The following is a 21,718-nucleotide window of genomic DNA, read 5'->3' as shown; positions in this document are numbered from 1 at the left end:
TCAGAAAAAGAATATTTCTCTTTCATAACCTAGCTCACTTCCAGAGTAGGCACTCAGATCTACGAGGGTGGAATCCTTCTTAGATCACAGCGACAGCAGAATTTAATAGAAAGACGTCTTCAAAGCCAGATCTTTGAAATCTTGACTCTAATTAGCTTTACGAGCTTGGGTAAACTGAGTTAAAGAACCGAGTCTACAGAACCCTTTTTGTCACAATAAATGCTAATTACAACCATTCTTTGTATTCCTCTGCTCTTTGAGGACCTACCAGCAGGTCAGAGCTGCAGGTCACGAGGATCTAGATCTCAGGTCTCACCAGCTTAAAGTGTCATGAAAGCGTCCTCTCAAAGACTGAGATTTAGAACTGTCATCTGCTCTGTGGTCCTCCTGAAGCCAGCTCCCACGTTCCACATATAAATCTTGTCTTACGGAGGAATCCCTAGGCCATCAGTAAAGTTCTCTGCATCGAGCTTTCAGCTGGGGGCCTTAGGTTCTCTGCTCTTGCCACAGCAGACTTCCAGGCACACATATGACTAGTCCATTAAACCCACTGTGGGTAGACAAAGAAGATGAAACAAATACTAAGTGTGTATGGTATTTGGTTCTACAGGGCAAGGTAGTCTCAGTGGGAACAGACAGGGTGCAAGTTAGAAAAATGGATGGAGTCATCTGTACTTACCCTCACTCTGAGTCTGTGCAAATAAAGTCTCCTCTCCCTTGCTGACTTGATACTGTGATAAATCCAAGTATTTGTTTTTCTGATGGTAGTCTGGAAACTTAATGGGTGTCTTCTCACCTCTTGTTTTTCTGGTCTTCAGAACTTCTAAGAGGCAACCTACTACATCTGAGATTGGCAAATTATGGCTTTTTCCCTTTTTGATGATGGAACATAGCCATGCATATTCAGTTGTGGGTTGTCTATGGCTACTTTTGTACTGAAACAGCAGAATTAAGTATCTGCAATACAGACATGGCCTGCAAACCTAAAATACTATCCCTTTAAGAAAAAAAGCATGCCAACCCCAGTAGGACTTCATTTCTCATTTAGGGCAATGGATCACGTGACTAGATATCAAGGCAAAGCACCTTTGGAAGTGGCCAGTTTAAAGCTGGCCAAGGTAAGTTTTTTTTTCCCCCCTCCAAACTGTAAATGCATGAAGAATCATCAGGAAGATTTTCTGCATGCTACTCATCAGGGACACATACATGAGCTTTCCAGGTAGGGACTATAGTACCCCATGGAAACAGCCCGTCTCCAGTACTAGGTGAGCCGTTAAAACATTAAACAGTATATAATAACAAAGAGAGTCAAAATTACTACTTGTGGACTAAAACAAAGGACACATTTCCACTACAACAGAAATAAATTTTAATTCATTGAAAAGTGCAGCAGTGAACAGGGTCCTTCGAAGGGCACTTTCTAAGTCAAATGACTGAGATGACACAGAGCCAGGGCAGGACTTCCAGGAACAGATGAGGCAAACACAGGAATTCACAAAGTCAGTGGGACCTAAGTGGTGGTGAAGCGAGAGACCTAAATATTCCCACCTAGCTCCACTGGTGGGTCAGTTTAAATACCCCTTTGCTGTCTCTTAATAAGGATCCTGGGACAATTTATCTTCTTCTGTTAAAATACTAGTCCTTAGACCCTTAGAAGTAAATTTAAGAACAGTTGCCAGACTACCCTAATGTTGTTAATTAAAACATTTAGAAACAGCACCGCTGGTCGAATTCAAAGATGCTCAAAAGGCATTCCCTACTTTTTAGTTGCAGGGAATGTTATTGTATTTGAAGGAGAGCTTTGTAGTAGGAAGTCTAATAAGGCAAAATCTTTATTCATCCCCAAGATCTCTGTTCATTCCTGATAGTTACAGTTCTCTATTCTGAAGGGCACCCGGTCTTCTTAAAAGGGAAAATAAACCTCCAGTCAGTACAATTGAGAGAAAAAAGGCAATCCTCCTGCAGTGAGGCCCTTATGCATATTCTGAGGAATTTCAGTGCATTTTATGGTCTGTTAGTCTATAAACCAAGGCTTCTTTATGAAAGATGATTTTAGCATAGACCCAGAGAATGAAGCCAGTCCAAGAGAAAAAAATTAGAGACCATTTAAAAATGAGAGGTACAAAGAGGGCTTCAGTCCATCCCCCTGCCAACCCAACCCAAAATCTGCATGTAAGAGCAGGTAGTTGATCTGAGTTACTCTCATGACCTCATCTGCTTTTAGGAAGCAGCATCATAAAACTGAATAATGTCACATCACAGTACAAGACCTGGTAAGAGTTGGTTTCTTTTTATTTGGGAATAACTGGTCAACTTTCATTAATGTGGAAACTGACTGATTAATGTTAAGAATCATAGAATAAAGCTGATACCCATACTCAACACTGTAGTTTGCTTTTAGTTACAAAACTGTTAGAATTTCTTTTCCTAAAACAGTTCAAACAGAAGTATTCATTTCTCTTGCCCATTTCACCTCTAAATACCACAATTACTGGGATTGTGTGAGGTAAAGGAATAAACCTAATGGCTATTAACCCAACATGGCAATCTGGGATTGTGATAGAAAGTCACTTATTATGGCCATGTGTTACAAAGTGCTTAAAGCTCAACCTAGGACCTTACATAAGGCTAAAATCAGACTGCCTGAGTGGGACAGGTTATAAACCATAGATCCTCTTCTTACCTGCTGCCCCACCATCAACTAGCCTTCTTGTGAAGACAACATAAGAATGGGGATTAGTCTTTGAGCCAAGAGACAGAAATATAGGTGTTCTAAACAGTGAGGAAGCATCAAAAAAAATCTAATTTTGACAGAGAAACAGTAAACAAGGCCCAAACTGCACCAGACTCCAAAAACTCAGGAAGAAGTTAGCTGAGAGGGAAGAAGCTAAGTAGTTGGTACCTCACATCAACTCTAAAATTCTTACATCTTATAACAATGAACAGAATGTCAGCAAAATGCAGAGGGAGTGTCACAACTTCACTTGTGGGCCTGGAACCCAGGCTCCCTGCTGGGCAGGCACTTAGTACACCTAATTTATGGCCTTTCATCAACCGGACAGCCCTACCTACAGAAGGCCCTCCGAAAACACAACCTTCACCAACCCTTGGAAGTCCTTCTCTGCTGAAATACTTAACCCACTTTTTCAGATCTTAGAGGGGAGACATTCCCTCAATAGCCCTGGTGTTAACGGGCTCCCTATGTGAGCAGTCACTGGCAAGTAGATGTCTATCACCTTCAGGAACTACTTAGAATTAGCCTGTACCAAAAGCTTGCTACTGTTCTATTTCAATGAAGCACAAGCCCAGAATTCCCAAAAATGAATAGAGCTTGGTTGATAAGTTTTGAATTTGTGACCTTACCACGTTGTGATGAATATTATAAAAAGTGTATTTTTACTAATCTAAAACCAATGGTTTTTGTTTTTAATCAGGTGGTTCAGCTCTGATGGTGGTTCTTCAAGCCATGTGATATTGGTATTTTTGATAGTGAAGTGCTCAATCTGGAATGCTATGCAGGTCCTCTGATTTTAGGTCAAGCTGGATACCAAAAACATTTCCCACCCCCGGCAAAGCAGTGCCATTTATCTGAATGGATTTATAAGTCCAGATCACATGGGGACTAATTAAAAACTGTGGCCCCAGGACAAAAAGGGTTTGGTGAGAACAAAGATCTCAGGAGTATTGTCATCAGCTAAATAAAGGGACCAGGGACAGCCACTCCTGACACACAGGCAGAGTTCACAGTTTAACACATTGCACAAGGAAGTCAGCTGATTGGGTTGCTTTTTCAAACAGGACTTAAAGCCAGTCCAGAAACCCTTCCAGGCGTGGTCTTGAAGACTAGCTACAGACACCTACTCCAATCACTTCATCAGAAAGAGGTGAGCAGAGATCCAACCGCACAGGTGCTACAGAAGGTGTTTTGAAAATCTTCGTGTCCTGACGCTGCCATGATTGCTGAACATAAGCCGAGGGTCAAACCTATACCTGGGGACAGAAAAAGCGTAAGACAATGTGGCATTAACTGTTGTGAGCCATTGAGTACTTCATTCAGAATATTAACTGGAAAGACTGGCAGGAAGGGATACAAAAGAAGCAACTAAATCACCAGAAGAGGATCTAGTGGGAAAGTAGTACAGAGCAGGAGTACTTAGTAATTAAGAGCAATTCCATCATAAGTCAGTGAGCACAAAATAATATAGTAAAAGTGCAGAAAAGAAAAACAGAGGTAAGGCAAATCTTGAAAGGTGTTAGGAGGAAAGGTTAAAGCTTTTCGGGGGAGGGAGGAATCCCTAAACTATAAAGCAGCCTGGTGCAAGAGTGTAGCCCTTGCTGAAAGCCCCTGCCGCATTTTCACAGCCCCGTCTTCTTTTACGTTTTGACACACAGACCGTGGTAAGAGGTAAGGTATGCACTTCAGACAGGAGCTTGAGTCTGGCTTATTATGAACATAGGTAAGTCACTGACATCTCTGGCCACCAATAAAACAGGAAGGCAACTTATGTGAAGTATCTAGCACATAAAATCAATTCTGCCTGCTGATGCAGAAGATGTGGGTTTGATCCCTGGGTCAGGAAGATCTCCTGGAGAAGGAAGTGGCAACCCACTCTAGTCTTCTTGCCTGCGAAATCCCATGGACAGAGGAGCCTGGCAGCCTGTAGTCCATGGGGTCACAGAAAAGTTGGACACAACTTAGCAACTAAATAACAAAGGAATTTAAAAGCCACGTGGACTTTAGCTTAAGCCAACATCAGCAAAGCCAGCATTGAGAATCTTAGCCCTAACCCTCCAGAATGTAAACAAGACACTTAGTAATGGTTAAAAAAAAAACAAAGCAATTTCATGGAAGAAGGCATAAGAGAGTAAGGTGTTGTTGAGACCATCTGGATTATATAAGTGGCTGAACCCCATTAAAGCTTCTATATAAACCTTAAGGTTCTGCGAGGCAGGTGTGGAGATCTACTCATCTTGTGAACGCCCAAGACAAGCCTCTCATACAAGCTGAGGCTTGTTCAAGCAAGATAATGTGTCCAAGGATCAACAGCTGTTTTGAGGATGGAGACAAGATGGCTGGGTAGAAGGATATGAACTTACATCTTCTCATGAAGACAAAACCACAACTACCTGCTAAACAAACACTGGCAACCCCCCTCCCCCCACCATCCCCAAACTTACCAAAAAGATATCCTACATCCAGAGACAAAGAAGAAGCCACCACAAGGCAGTGTGGATGGGAGGTGGGGTGAGAGAGACAAGATCATGTATATATATGGGCAGGTCCCTCTGCTGTTCACCTAAACTCTCACGACATTGTCAATTAGCTACCCCCCAATACAAAAAAAGAGAAAAAGCCACAACAAGACAGCAGGAGGGGTGCAACTGTGACAAAATCAAACCCCACACCCATGGGTGGGTGACCCACAAACTGGTAAAATATTTTATCACAGAGGTTCTCCCACCAGGGTGAAAGTTACGAGCACTACATCAGGCTCCCCAGCCAGGTGGTCTTGCATTGGGAGGAGGAGCTCCGAAAGCATTTGGCTTTGAAGGCCAGTGAGTTTAGACTTGGGGAGGAAGAGAAACTCCACCCTTGGAGGGTGCAGACAGTATGCACCAGGACCCAGTGGAAAAGCACTGTTTTCATAACGTCTGAGCCAGATCTATCTGCTGGTGTTGGAGGGTCTCCTGGGGACGCAGGTGGGCAGCTGTGGCTCCCTGTGGGGACAGTGGCACTGGTGGTGGTAGTTCTGAGCAGTACTAGTTGACACGAGCCCTCCTGGAGGCTACCTTCTTACAAGGCCCGGCCTCACCCAACAGCCTACAGGCTCCAGGGCTGGGATGCCTCAAGCCAACCAACCAAGAGGGTGGGAATACAACCCCTCCCATCAGCAGACAGGCTACCTAATGTCATCCTGAGCCCACAGCACCTCGCTAAACATAACCCATGACATGGCCCTGCCCACCAGAGGGACAAGAGCTGGTGGAGTTGGACAGTGGGCCCAACTCCACACCAATGGGCCCACACCCAGTCTTCTCACCCCCTAGGAAGCCTGCAAAAGCCTCTTAGACTGGCCTCATTCACCAAGGGGCAGATAGCAGAAGCAAGAAGAACCACAATCCTGCAGCCTGTGGAACAGAAACTGCAACTAACTTTTCTAACAGAAAAGGCAGACCAGATGCAACAGCAGAGGAATATGTCTTATACAAGGGAACTTGATACATTCCCAGAAGAACCACCAACTGAAATAGAGACAAGCAATACAGATTCAGAGTACTGACAGTAAAGATTATCCAAGATCTTGGAAAAAAATGGAGATACAGATACAAGAAATGCTTAATAAAGAGACGATCTGAAGAAGAAACAAACAGATGAACAAAACCTGAATGAAAAATACACTAGAAGAAATCAGTGACAGAATAAATGAGGCCAAAGAATGGTTAAGTGAGCTAGAAGACAGAATGATGGAAAGCACTGCCTTGGAAAATAAAGAAAAAAGAATAAAAAGAAATGAGGACAGTCTAAGAGACCTCTGGGACAACACTGAATGCACCAACATTATAGGGGTCCCAGAAGGAGGAGAGAGAAAGGGCCTGAGAAAATATCTGGAAAGATAATAGCTGAAAAATTCCCCCATATGGGAAACAGTCACTCAAGTCCAGGAAACACATAGTCCCGGGCAGGACAAATGTAAGGAAGAACACACTGAGACACACATTAATCAAATTGGCAAAAATTAAAGAGAAAAAATTTTTAAAAAAGGGAAAAACAACACATACAACAGGATCCTCATAAGGTTGTCTGTTGATTTCTCAGCAGGCCAGGAGGGAGTGGCATGATATATTAAAAGTGATGAAAAAGAAGAACCTAAAACCAAGAATACTCAGAAAGGCTCTCATTCAGATCTGATGGTGAGATCTAAAGCTTTTAAGTTAGTCATCAAATCATAGGAGGAGAGAAAAAAGGGGAAAAAAAAAGACCAGCAAGAACATACCTATGTATCAGTAATTAGCTTAAACGTAAGTGGATTAAACGCTCCAACCTAAGGAAGTACAAAACAACCCGTATATACGCTGACTACAAGAGAGCCACTGCACGTCTAGTCACTACAGGCACTCTATGTCTAGTAACAGACAGACTGAAGCGAGGGGCTGGACGTATTCCATACAAATGGAAATCAAAGGAAAGCTAGAGTAGCAATACTCATATAAGACAAAACTGACTTAAAAAAAAAAAGGACTCTTATATGAGACAAAGAAGGATCTCAGTTCCCTGACCAGGGATTGAAGCCACACCCTCAGTGGTGAAACTGGAGTCCTAACCACTGGACAGCCAGGGAATTCCCATTACCTAGCTTTAGTTTACTGGCATCCATGTCTCTGGCTCTACATACAGTGTTTGAAAGCAAAAGTGTTACATTTCTTTAACAAATAGTCTACAATCCCCTTTCTTTAGTCACATACATTCCTTACGAACTTGGATTGAAGATACCACTTGACATGTTAGGTGGCTAAATAATTAAGTTACTAATTTTCATCAGCCTAGGATATCATTCTTTCCTCTTTCCTAGAATCAGAGTACACAAACTGAAATAATTCTTTGCCAAAGAGAGTTTGATTTTTAATTTTATAATCAAGCCCAAAATGACAGGCGGCTTCCCACATGCAGCTCAAATGCATAGGGTGTTGTGAACCATGTTACTGGTACAAAGTTACTATTTAAGAGGCGTGAGAGTAGGAAGAACAGAAGTAACTTAGTGAGTGAGTTAAATGTCTTTCCAACCTTCATATACTGCAGTGGGCTTATTTATTTTGACATCTGAGAGCTCATACTTACATTTTGTGTATTTATTATATTAAATTTACTGGCAAGTATTCAAGTTTCTAAAATTGGGGCTTCTGAGAAATGCAAGGCAGGCAAGGCTCTGAGAAGCGCTAGGACCAGGGTGGCCCTTGGTCAGCTTACATTAAAGCAGCCCCAGGTGTTACCAGAGCAATCAAGTGGGTAACATGACAAGAACCACAGGCAGGAAGGGTAGCAAGAGCCCTGTGTGGTGGGGACCAGGGCTGTGCCTCCAGCTAGAGCACACACTGCCTGTGGAGAGCAAGACTTTCAAGCAGCTCATTTTCTCAGCACAACTGGCTGCTGCACTAAGACCCAGCATTCCCCGTATAAAGCAGAGCAGTGAGAAACAGCTCAGCTCAGAGCAGAAGGACCCACTGGGCTCCCTCTGCCTCCAGGAACGGCAGAACTGCTGAAGACAACTGGGCAAAGTCACTGAGGACGATGGGAAACTTACCCGGGGTCAAAGACCCCTGGAGTGCGGCAGGTTGGTCCAGAGCAGGACTGTAACATCATCAGCCGATAGTTCATCTTTCCCAGCAGCTCTGGATCTATGCTTTTAGCAATGTTATTGAGTTGGTGTGGGTCTGCAGTCAGGTTATAGACTTCTACAAACACCTACAGGAAATGAAAAGATGGAGGAAAAAGAAGAGCAAGGGTTATCACATCTGAAGAAATAACGCCTCATGTGAGATATTTCTAAATGGAAAGAGAGGAGGTGGATTAAAAACCAAGGCCTGGGAGAATAGCATCCGGTCTCAAGATCCTCAAAGAGCCCTAGGGTACGGAGCAGACAGTGGACCATCTGTTCTGAGGGTTGAATTACTCTGAGTCTATGGCCCACGTGCTGGAAACGGGCCTCCAGCACTCCTGTGCCTTCAGGGAAAGTCAGGAGGGAAAAGCCTTCCTTCTATAATTAAAGCAGAGAACAGAAGGCAGGACTGTCAAATGGCAAGGGCTCAGAAACTAGACCAAGTAATAAGGTTACTGCGTGAGACTTGATATCTGAAGTTTATCTTTGCCTTACAGTTGTGAGGATTCAAATGAGAACAGATATGAAAGGAACCCATCTTATAAAAATGTTAAGTTTTCCTATTTTAGATACATACCACCACTTGAAGAAAGAGACATTATTTCTAAAATGAGAGGCATCTAATAACACTATTTTCCCCTCCATCAGTACTTTGTTCTCCAGATTGGAGTTAAGTGATAGGCTCAGAAGATGTACATCAATTTTGCTTATAAAGGCTTCAAGGAGCTGCCCTCACACGATCACTTATAAAGCGGAAGGGACTGAGTTTGAGGGAAGCTCTCTTGCTTGTTCTCTGAAGTGCTTATGACCCACAAATAAATAGTGAGCAAGTCAATTTCTGAGAAACATGATGAGTGCTGGCTCCATACGGCAAAATGTAGGCTGCCAGATGGGGCAGGTGTGCACCCGCTGATGAAGAGTAAGAACAAGGGACTGGAGTGCGTGTGCTCCTCCAGATAATCCACACTGATCCAGGCTGGCTGAAAGCCACCTTCCTCCAAGGATGCTGCCTTTAACTTGATGATCCATGTGAGCAGCACTGGTCTATGCTGTGCTAGGAACAGGGGGGTCTGAGCCAGCTGCTGGCCAGGAAGCTTTCTAGGAAAGGCCCCCGACTCCTTTCATCTCCATAGAAGTTCTTACCCTCACCCCAGACCAGGCATGTAGCATTCTGGAAAAGTGAACCGTGTGTATTTCAAGTGTATGTGTGGGAGGTGATGGAAGTAGAGAAAGCCCCACCCAGCAAGGTCAGTTAGAGAAGTCAAGTATGGCCTTGTGGAATTCTATTTCCTTAACCAATGGAGACATAAGTGTGAGTATAGATAAGAATTGGGAGATTGTGACTGACACACGTATGCTACCATGTATAAACAGATAGCTAGTGGGAAGCTGCTCTACAGCACAGAGAGCTCAGCCTGGTGCTCTGTGATGACCCTGAGGGTGGGATGAGGGAAGGGGAGGGAGGTTCAAGAGAAGGTGATATATGTATCCACACACAGCTATGCACTTCAGGGCACAGCAGAAACTAACACAATGTCGTAAAGCAACTATGCTGCTGCTGCTGCTGCAACTTTACCTCAGTGAGAAAATAAACCCGATTGCCCCAGGAACAGTCCTGGAATTTCTCTTCGGCCACCAAGTCCAGCTAACAAAGCCCTGGCAATAGACACAAGGGGTGGTGGGGCAGCAGGCCCTCTTACCTCCTGGTCATCAAACTCGCAGTATTGTAAGTTCCACCGTTCTGACATGGTCCTCACACAGGCATAGGTGTTGTTATATGCATCTTCACACACACAGTCAGGGAAGCATTGCTGTAGGGACATTGAAAAGTTAGCTGAAGAGCACCTTCAACAGTGACAAATGCTACTTGCATACAGCAGCAGCCAGGCTGGCTTGAGCCAGACATACAACTGGACAGAAAGGAGGAAACTTTCCACAGAGAAGTAAATTGAAAACAGACGTGAGACTCAGCTCCTACTAAGGGCTGACTCGATTAAGGAACATGAGGTGTGGCTGCTGTGTGTGTAGACTGCTGCCATCCCTGCCTGCTAATCTCCTGACAGGAATGAGTTCTAACGAGCCCCTGTAAATATACAGGTTGGTAAGGAGAAGAAATCACTACGCAGGTGAATCACTCTGCAGGTTTTTTTAGGTACTTTCATCCTCAAGGCTTGGGGAAAGTCTGAAATGAGCTTTGTGGAATCATTTGCAGTAAGTTGTTTATGAGCACTCTTATCACCAAATAGGACTTGACTTTGATTCCATCAAGTCTTCCATACCATCTTTTGGTTGGGTTTTTACTATATTTTAACATGTCAGTGTCAGGCTTCCATTTGGAGTTGACTCTATTACCCATTCTCTAAAGAGTGGCTGATGTCGCTCATGTCCCCTCCATGACCAGTCTGGCTGCCACCAAATCAAGATGCTCATGCTGGCCCGCTTATAGGTGGAAACCCTGTCTCTCTGCTGGATGCCACTGATCACATCCCTAACGAAAAGTGGTACCACAGTTGGGATGGGTAGAAGAAAGGAAGGGGTCCCGATAAAGTAAGGAGGGCAGATTTGTGAACTTGGTATAAAAACTAGAAGAATTCGAAGTGTCCGTTTTTGACGGCAGGTCGGCAGATCATCATTTTCAGGATTACTTTTACCTTTGTTTATCTCCTAACCTCCCAGAGTCAAGTGACAAACTGAAAGGAGGAGGACTGAGATTAACTGAGTTTCAGCACTTGGCACGTCTAAACCCACGCCAGTTGTGCCATCCGTGAGAAGGCGTCTAAGACAACTTGCGCCACACTCACAGACACTCCAGGACTCAGGGAAGGACACGTGGGGTCGGTGACGTTGCGGCCTTCTCCCTGATATTCCACCAGGACGTCTGATCGCCAAGTCAGATTACTGGCCCCTTTCTAGAAAGAAGAGCAAAAGTGGTTTCAATGAGGCGTACAGAGTAGGCTAAAATCACAGTGTTATTCATTCTACCACTCAAGGGGTCCTGGGAGTCAAAATGAACTGACCGTTCAGTAACTGAAGGGAATGACTAAAATGGAGGCATTTGAAGGCTACCGAGTATCACGTCCAGTTGTAGAGTCCTCACATGCTCTGTCGCTCAATCATGGCTGACTCTTTGTGTCCCCATGGCCAGGCTCCTCTGTCCATGGGATTCTCCAGGCAAGAATACTGGAGTGAGTTGCAATTTCCTCCTCCAGGGAATCTTCCCAACCCAGAGACTGAACCCATGTCTCCTTTGTCTCCTTGCATTGGCAGGTGGATTCTTCACCACTGAGCCACCTGGGAGACCCCCAGGATTCTCACAAGTAATGTCAAATGCTTTGAGCATAGTTATTTCTCAAGACCACTCCTGTGGAGCAGGTCAGGAATGGAAACCAACGAAGTCGTGAAGCAAGAATCAAAGTTGTATGGCAAGGTGCTGAAAGTTCAGATCAGACTAAACAATACTGTCTATAAACTCTAAAAATTCGTCTAAGCTAGTGCTGAGAAATTAAATATGGCTGGTGAGCTAAGGACTGTAACAGGACTTGATGGTCAACAGGTTCTTGATGGTCAGAACGAAGATACCATACATATATAAACTCATTTCATTTTTGCTGCACATCAATGGAGCAGAAGGAAAAGAGCAACGGCATTTGAAACGGGAATGTTTAAGACAGGCACACAAATGGTGAAAAGGAGAGGGAGTTTGGGATCAAAAGGACAGTGTAAGGCCAGGGTGGAAGCAGGACACCTGGTATGTGGGTTCCTGATACCCAGCTTTCAGACAAGGAAGCAGTGCCAGGGCCGGTGGACAGGCAGGCTGGTACCAAACAGAATAAGGTCCGGACAGCAGGCTGCCCACTTGTACTACATAGAATGGCAGGTGACGAGAGGCTCTGGGGCTTTTGAACAAGGAAGTGACACAGTCAAGGCTGTGCTTTAGAAAAGTCAGCCCAGCAGCAGAATCTGAGCTAGGCCAGGCTAGAAGGGGCTCCTAAGGGAGTTCCTTGATGATCAGTGGTTAGGACTTGGCACTGTAACTGCCAAGGGGTGTGTGTGTGTGTGTGTGTGTGTACACGGGTGTGTGTACGTGGGGGAGCGAGCTCTTAAAATGGTCTATAGTCATAGTAGTCAAAATCTGGTTTGTGGTCTATCAGCAGCACCTGGGGGCTGCTTAGAAATGCACCATCTCAGGCCCTACTTTGGTCTTAAAAAGCCTGTCTGCATTTTTAGTAAGATCCTTGGGTGACTCATATGTACAGTAAAATTCGAGAGGCACTGCTCCAAAAGAGTGGTGCTCAAAATGTGCCCCCAGGAGCTGGAACTGGTTACAAACTCAAATTCTTTATTCCCAGTGGGGGCGGGGAGCGGTCTGCACTTGAACCAGCCCCTCAGGCACTGCTGATGGGTGCTAGTGTGAGAACCACTACCCTGAGGACTGGAGTGGACCTATCTAGCCTGGTGACCACAGTAGGGGGGGAGTGTGTGGTCTGCTCAAGGCTGTAGGGGGTCACAGCTGCTTGGAAAGGAGAGTCAGAGAGGAACTGATGTCCTCAGTCACTGTTCTATGAAGAAACCCGCACCATCCTGTGCAGATGAAGGTCACAGAAATCCTAAGCTACAAAAGACTTCAGCAGTCACCAACTCCCCTGTAAGAACCCATTCTGCCAATCCTGACCCATGGAAGCTGGGGCTCAGGGGAAGAGCTTATCTGTCGGACTTGAGTGGACCTCAAAACCGCACACTTAAATGTCAAAGCATGCAGGAAGGAGAAGAGTGCCTGGGGGTCGAGAGCAGCTCTCCAACTCAGCTGCGTGTTAAAGCCACCGTGGGGCCACGTCACATCTCCAATCAATCAGGCTTACTGGGGCTGGGACCCAGGACTTAGCATTTTTCTTTCCCAGGAGATAGGAATGTGCCACCAAGTTTGAAACCAACGAAGGGGTCATTCAGTGTTTTCTGTCAAAGGCTAGATAGTATTTAGAGACTGTGGCTACACAGTCTCTGTTTCCACTACTCGATTCTGCTATTGCAGCAGGAAAGTAGGCCAAGCAACACACACATGGACTACACGGATGAGCACAGCTGTGTCCTGATACAGTTTCATTTACAAAACCCCCAGGGTAGGCTTGACTTGGCCCACAGGGGTTTGCCACCCCCTGGTCTACAGCAGCCCTGTGCAGCAGAACTTTCTGACTGAAATGTTTTGTAACTGTTGCCTGATACAAGGTGTCTGGAGCAATTGATATGTGGCTACTGCCACTGAGGAACTGAATTTCTCACTTTAGTTAAATAGTCACAGGCGGCTAGTAGCTACCATATTAAGGCAGAGCGAGAGGTACGACAGCCCTAATACACCAGAGGTTTCCACAGGACTAACCTTCAAAACAAAAGAACAAGGAAGATAGCCAGGTCCCAGGGGGCATTTACGAAACTGCAGAGAAATTAATTATACATAGCATAATGACTTTAGCCCTGTAGTGAAGTTGTTTTTTTTTTCTAACTAGAAATAAGATTAACGGTGTAAGATTTGTTTAGGAAGAGTGAAGAGATAAAAATTTCCCTCTATATGATCCTATAGATTTATTGCAATTCCAGCCAAAGCCCAAAATGATTTTTTAAGCAATCTGAAAAGCTGTTTTTATAAAGTTTACATGGAAGATAGAAGAAAGATAACTGTCTTTTAAGATACCCCTAAGAACAACTCTTAAGAGACCCCTAATAACCCTAAGAGAGAAGTGTACACATGCAAGGTTTAATTATACAGCTTTGTAACAACACACTGGTTGAGGGACAGACATATTTGTGTAACAGAAAAGACAATTGAGTATTTATAGAAAAAGAAATGAAACTGAATTCCTGACTCCTACCATGCAAGAAAACCAATTCCAGATACATCAAGGACTCAAAGGTTAAGAGGCAGAACTACAGAATTTTCAGAAGAAAATTTGGGAGAACTATTTTCTGACCTCAAGGTTCAAAAGTATTTTTATAAACAAGACACAAAGGACACTAAATCATCTCATAAAAGAGGTGCTTCACACACTCCTGCACTGTCATATCTTAATGCAGGGAGAAGACAAGTCACAAACGGGGAATATCATGGCAAAAAAGGCATTTCACAAGGCAAGAAACACAAAAGACGTAAGTGAAAGATGACTCACTGATCAAACACCCAACTGAAAAAACAAGCAAAGGATCTGAACAGACATTTCTCCAAAGAAGATATACAAATGTCCAACAAATACATGACAAGGTATGTTTGTGACAACAAATCAACAAGATTAGTCATTAGGAAAATGCAAATCAGAACCACAACGAGTCCCACTCATACCCACTCAGTTCAGTCGCTCAGTCGTGTCCAACTCTTTGCGACCCCATGAATCTCAGCACGCCGGGCCTCCCTGTCCATCACCAACTTTCGGAGTTCACCCAGACTCACGTCCATCGAGTCAGTGATGCCATCCAGCCATCTCATCCTCTCTCGGCCCCTTCTCCTCCTGCCCCCAATCCCTCCCAGCATCAGAGTCTTTTCCAATGAGTCAACTCTTCGCATGAGGTGGCCAAAGTACTGGAGTTTCAGCTTTGGCATCATTCCTTCCAAAGAACACCCAGGACTGATCTCCTTTAGAATGGACTGGTTGGATCTCCTTGCAGTCCAAGGGAGTCTCAAGAGTCTTCTCCAACACCACAGTTCAAAAGCATCAATTCTTCGGCGCTCAGCTTTCTTCACAGTCTGACTCTCACATCCATACATGACCATAGGAAAAACCATAGCCTTGACTAGACAGACCTTTGTTGGCAAAGTAATGTCTCTGCTTTTCAATATGCTATCTAGGTTGGTCATAACTTTCCTTCCAAGGAGTAAGCGTCTTTTAATTTCATGGCTGCAGTCACCATCTGCAGTGATTTTGGAGCCCCCCAAAATAAAGTCTGACACTGTTTCCCCATCTATTTGCCATGAAGTGATGGGACCACATGCCACGATTTTCGTTTTCTGAATGTTGAGCTTTAAGCCAACCTTTTCACTCTCCTCTTTCACTTTCATCAAGAGGCTTTTTAGTTCCTCTTCACTTTCTGCCATAAGGGTGGTGTCATCTGCATATCTGAGGTGATTGATATTTCTCCCGGCAATCTTGATTCCAGCTTGTGCTTCTTCTAGCCCAACGTTTCTCATGATGTACTCTGCATGTAAGTTAAATAAGCCGGTTGACAATATACAGCCTTGACGTACTCCTTTCCCTGTTTGGAACCAGTCTGTTGTTCCATGTCCAGATCTAACTGTTGCTTCCTGACCTGCATATAAGTTTCTCAAGAGGCAGGTCACGTGGTCTGGTATTCCCATCTCTTTCAGAATTTTCCAGTTTATTGTGATCCACACAGTCAAAAGTATCAAAAGGCAAAATGATAGGATACTGAGAGAGGAACTCCCCAGGTCAGTAGGTGCCCAATATGCTACTGGAGATCAGTGGAGAAATAACTCCAGAAAGAATGAAGGGATGGAGCCAAAGCAAAAACAATACCCAGTTGTGGATGTGACTGGTGATAGAAGCAAGGTCTGATGCTGTAAAGAGCAATATTGCATAGGGACCTGGATTGTTAGGTCCATGAATCAAGGCAAATTGGAAGTGGTCAAACAGGCGATGGCAAGAGTGAATGTCGACATTCTAGGAATCAGTGAACTAAAATGGACTGGAATGGGTGAATTTAACTCAGATGACCACTATATCTACTACTGTGGGCAGGAATCCCTTAGAAGAAATGGAGTAGCCATCATGGTCAACAGAGAGTCCGAAATGCAGTACTTGGATGCAATCTCAAAAACAACAGAATGATCTCTGTTTGTTTCCAAGGCAAACCATTCAATATTACAGTATTCCAAATCTATGCCCCAACCAGTAATGCTGAAGAAGCTGAAGTTGAATGGTTCTATGAAGACCTACAAGACCTTTTAGAACTAACACCCAAAAAAGATGTCCTTTTTATTATAGGGGACTGGAATGCAAAAGTAGGATGTCAAGAAACACCTGGAGTAACAGGCAAATTTGGCCTTGGAACACAGAATGAAGGAGGGCAAAGGCTAATAGAGATTTGCCAAGAGAACACACTGGTCATAACAAACACCCTCTTCCAACAACACAAGAGAAGACTCCACACATGAACATCACCAGATGGTCAACACCGAAATCAGACTGATTATATTCTTTGTAGCCAAAGATGGAGAAGCTCTATACAGTCAGCAAAAACAAGACCAGGAGCTGACTGTGGCTCAGATCATGAGGTCCTTATTGCCAAATTCAGACTTAAATTGAAGAAAGTAGGGAAAACCACTAGACCATTCAGGTATGACTTAAATCAAATCCCTCACACCCACTAAGACATAGTAAAAAGATAACAGCAACTGATGGCAAAGACGTAGAGAAACTGAATCCTTTTATACTGCTGGTGGGAATATACAGAACAGTGCCATCACTTTAGAAACAGTCTGGAAGTTCCTCCAAAGGTTAAACAGAAAAATCACCACATGACCTAGCAGTTCTACTAAGGATACACTCAAGAGAATGGAAAACATTAGCTCACCCAAAAATCTATATATAAATGTTCACAGCAGTGTTACTCATAGAGTCAAATGGGAAACAATGCAAATGTCTATCAACTGATGGCTGGATAAATACGTGGCTGGATAAATACATGGAATACTACTGTTTAGTAATAAGAAGGAATGAAGTAGTAACATGTGTTACAATGGGGATGACCCTTGAAGACAGCTCAGTGTTTTCAGCCAATCACAAGAGACCACATACTGTATGATTCTACTTACAGAAAATGTCCACAGCAGACGATCTGTAGTGACACAAAGGAGTGCCTGTCTGGTGCTGAGAGAGGGAGCCTGGAGTGACTCCTAGTGTATCTGGGGGTTTCTTTTTGGGGGTAATGAAAACGTTGTAAAGTTAGATTATACTGAAGTTGTACAACTCTGACTATATCAAAACCTAGTGAGCTGTCAACTTTAAACTGGTAAATTGTATAGTAAGGGAATTAAGCTGTGAAAAAAGTGATTCATCTCATTAATTAAAGAAATGTACCGTAGAACCAACTATAATTTTGTTGTTTTTCACCCCCTAGATAGGCAAAAAAATGAAGCAGTCTGATAGCTTCATATAGAGCAAAAGGAATTCTTACACATTACTGGTGGAATATCAACTGATGATGATTTTGGACAATAACTTGGTGATATTTGTAGGAATGAAGATGTGAGGTTCCCGTGACCTTGGTGTGTATACACATGCTCACTGGGAAACACGTATGAGAATGTCATGGCAGCACCACGCCTAGAGCAAAACTAGAATACCACAAATGTACAACTGATAAAAAAATATAATTAAGAGGTGAAGCATTCCTTCTTATGATGGAATATTAGGTTATCAGTGAACAATATGGATCAATCTGCAAACAATGCTGAACTGGAAAAAAAGGCTTGATTACAACTAGTAGAATGTCATCTTTAGAGTGCAAAACAAGATAGGTATTTTTCCCCCAAGACAGGTATGTTGTTTATGGCTACGTACATGATAACTACTAAAAAAATAAAAGCCAGAGAGTAACAACCATAAAATTCAGAAAAGTGATAACTGGTAAGGGCAGGTAAAGGGGTGGGATGGGGAGGAGTGCATAGGAAGACCCATCAATATGAGGAGTATTTCAGTTCTTAAATGGGATTATGGGTTCATGGGTATTTCCTGTGTTTTATAACTTACATGAGTGACATGTACTCTCTTGGATAAGTCACACCTCACCTAATAATTGTGACAGATTCATACAAATCAGTAAGAGTTACCTATAATATACAGTACTGATCCGTCAAACTTCTCTATGCCTAAACATATTTACATACATTTTTAATGAAAAAGAGATGCTGTTTGAAACCTCCTTTTCTCCCTGCAGTATGTGGTGGTCATCTTTCTAAGTCAATATATACTTACGCACATCATTTAGTGCTGCTTCAATAGTCTTGTTTAATTTTGCCACAATGTGACCAATTCCCTTCTGTATATTCAGGTTTTGTAATTTTCTTCTATTACTACTGTATGTAGGGTTTTTTAATTAAACTTTTTATTACGTATTGGGGTACAGCTGATTAACAATGTTGTGACAGCTCCAGGTGAATATTACACGCAGTTCTTTATAGTTAGCACTGTGCAGTGCCAGACACAGTAGGTACTCAGATAATTCTTGAACGAATTTTGTTCTCTTAAGAGTAAATTCCTAGATCTGCTTGATGTGTGTATTCTGAAGTGATGGGTCTTATTAAATTAGCCTACTGATAGCTTATACTGATTACACTTCAATGAGTCTGAGTAGCTTTCATTTTTTTTCAGACTTCTATAATTACTGGGTATTAATCTTTTTCATCTTTGCCAGTTCTACAGGCAATAGGGGCCTCCTTCAGTTAAGCCTTTCTTTGATCAGCATTGAAGCAATCTTTTTGCACTGACTCTAGTCATTTTTAATTCCTCTGAGAATTGATTAGTTACTTCTTTTGCCTATTTTTATACTGAGATATTAATTTTCACTTTTAAGAATTCATCTATTAGGATTAGTTACCCTTTTTCATATATGCTGCAAATATTTTCTCAATTTGTTACCTGTCTTTGTGTATGATGGGGCTTTTGGGGGAAGAAGGAGAAAAGGAAGGATGCAGAACTCTGTTTATATGTGTCTAGTCTTTTTAAAGAAAGCTCCTTCCCACTACAGATATGAGAAAAGCTGTATTCTCTGCTTCCCAAATTTAATAGTTTTAAGATTTAAAGGGTCTCCCCTGAAGATTTAAAATTTAACTCTACTTATACAACCTGGAATTTACTTCAGAGTCTTGGCTCAGGGCTGATTGAGAGCTTTATACTCACCAAAATGGGCAAAAAAGACATCCCATCCATCTGGGTCTTATTCAGGCTATAGCCCGCAATGTCCAGAATAGTAGGGCCCAAGTCAATGTTGGCAACGAGCATCTATGAGAAAGAGAAAGAAACAATAAATTGACTCAGAACACAGCTGGTCTCATTTTCCTTTTCTATCTACACTAGAGTTCTCGTTCCCCAAACCCATCCTTGAAACAAGCAGCACTTTCTATTATCTTTTGTACAAACCATACTTCCTATTGCATATATTCAAATATAACTATGACAATTTAAGATATAAAACATAAAGCCTTATAAAGTTTATAATACAGGCCCCTGGGAAGTTATGCTTATTTTACACAGTTATTGACCAAAACATTTTTCAAGATTCCTTTAGGATTGCCTTGAGTCTGTTATGAATGATGAGAAATATGTCAGGCTACTTTATACAAGTGTTTTCCACCTTGATTATTCTCACTAGTTCACTACTTGACTTCAAATTGACTCCTGACATTTTTGAAAGGCTCAAAGGTTGAATGCTTGTCGCCCATTAGGGTATCCGCCTTTTAAATACTTTTTCAAAGTGACAACATGGCTAAAAATATTTGCAGTAGGCTTTGGAGAGTGCAGAAAATTTATCTCAACAATGCCTCAGTAAGTTTCCTTAATAAGCACGAAACCTGGATGTTTAAATAAAAAAAGCCTAGAAATTAAACACTGTGTAGCATTTATTCCTTGACATATCTCCTTGATGTACTGGATAATTTTCCTTCTGTACACAATATCTCTACCAGGTCTAAACCTGCATAGTCCGATAGAGGATAGAACAGGAGTCATATGTGTAACTTAAAATTGTCTAGTGACCACCCTAGTGGCTCAGACAGTAAAGAATTTGCCTGCAATGCAGAAGACCTGGGTTCTATCCCTGGGTTGGGAAGATCCCTGGAGAAGGAAATGGCTACCCACTCCAGTATTCTTGGCTGGGAAATACCATGGACAGAGGAGCCTGATGGGCTATAGTTCATGGGATAGCAAATTGAGCAATTAATACTCTCACTTTCAATGATCACACTAAAGTAGAAAAAAAAGAGGTAAAATTTATTGCAAATGTTTAACTATTACTATTTAATATATAAGCAATACAAAAGAAAATGATGAGATTTTACTTTATAAAAAATTTTGAACCAATTATTTGAAATCTGGTATTCTGCATCTCAGTCTGGAGTATCCCATATATGTTCTGGCTCAACAACAACATGAACTTTTGTAGCAGAGGGCATAGGTCTAGAAGTCACATGGTCACAAGCTAGAAAAAGCCTTGGAATGATGAGACAATCCAGGGAAATGAACTAATGTTCACCAAGCACCTACTCCGGGCCAGTTCCTAACGCATATCCTCATTTAAGCCTCACCATGATTCTAGGAGCTTCCCCGGTGGCTTGGCGGTAAAGAACCTACCTGCCAACGCAGGAGATCCAGGTTCAACCCTTGGGTGGGGAACCCCTGCAGAAGGAAATGGCAACCCACTCCAGTATTCTTATCTGGGAAATCTCATGGACAGAGGAGCCTGGCAGGTTACAGTCCATGAGGTCGCAAAGAATCAGACACGACTTAGGGACTGAGCATCCACGCACCATCCTAGGAAGCAGTATTTCCCCCATTTTACAGATGAGGAAACGAAAAGAGAAGTAACTGAAACAAAGTCAGCAGCCTGTAACTGGAAAAGCTGTCATTTACTAGAAATAAATACCAGTCAAGAAAACTGTAGAGAAAACTCAGATCATCTTAGGAGAAGCCAAAAGGGGATTAAAAAAAACAACAACAACAAACTAATCCTGCTACTTTTAATTTAAAAACAAAACCAAAGTGCAGACACAAAAGGCAAGAAGACATCTTCTGAGTAGCAGCCAGGTTTCCTGGCTCCTGGAGAAGGAGTGATGGTTCCTGGAGGGCAGAGTAATATACATATCCTGGCTCTGAATCAATTAGTATAACTCTGCAGCTGTTGGAAATTAACCTTCAGTAGCAGGCAACTCAGGAAAAGCAATCCATACGTTAGTGAGGATAAAAAACACAAAAACTATGTCTCTGGGGATTGGTGTTGGGCGGTATCTTTCCTGGTTCCAAGTCCCCCAGGTAGACTAAGCCACTTAGGAGACAGTCAACAAGAGTGAGTATGAATATGAAAGAGACCATGGCAGGAAAAGACAGACAAGCAGAGATACCACCTCCAGAATCAGATAAATGCAACAAGACTTCAAAATGTGGCTGACATATTTTCAATGATGTCCAGAACATGAATGAAGCCAGTCCCACAGGTATTATTAACATGTCCAAGGCACCAAAATAATGAAATGGACAGACATATAAAACAGTGACTGCCTGGCTCAGCCATCAGCTAGGGGTGGGAATGCCCTCTAGTGGCAGGCTGTTCTGCGTGTGGGGGGGGGG

At 42.9% G+C, this 21,718-nt stretch overlaps 1 protein-coding gene across 1 annotated transcript in view; it reads right to left on the bottom strand.

The window, feature by feature from the left end:
* Window positions 1-1,345: 1,345 nt before the first annotated feature.
* Window positions 1,346-21,718, bottom strand: part of GNS (glucosamine (N-acetyl)-6-sulfatase) — a 49,752-nt gene continuing 29,379 nt past the window's right edge. The window contains exons 10-14 of the mRNA XM_086400204.1: window positions 19,277-19,378; window positions 11,177-11,284; window positions 10,076-10,186; window positions 8,301-8,461; window positions 1,346-3,990 (exon numbers count right to left, since the gene is read on the bottom strand). Coding sequence (XP_086256330.1) covers window positions 3,912-3,990; window positions 8,301-8,461; window positions 10,076-10,186; window positions 11,177-11,284; window positions 19,277-19,378 — 561 coding nt within the window. The 3' untranslated portion in view covers window positions 1,346-3,911. The remainder of the gene's footprint in view (window positions 3,991-8,300; window positions 8,462-10,075; window positions 10,187-11,176; window positions 11,285-19,276; window positions 19,379-21,718) is intronic.

The sequence above is a fragment of the Bos grunniens genome, chromosome 5 (genome assembly GCF_055505025.1).
Source record: "Bos grunniens cultivar Pamir isolate PY7600 chromosome 5, Bosgru_T2T1.0, whole genome shotgun sequence".
In the NCBI taxonomy this organism is placed as follows: Eukaryota; Metazoa; Chordata; class Mammalia; order Artiodactyla; family Bovidae; genus Bos; species Bos grunniens.
The sequence above is the reverse complement of the archived record's forward strand: the minus strand, read 5'-3'. Positions and strand labels throughout refer to the sequence as shown.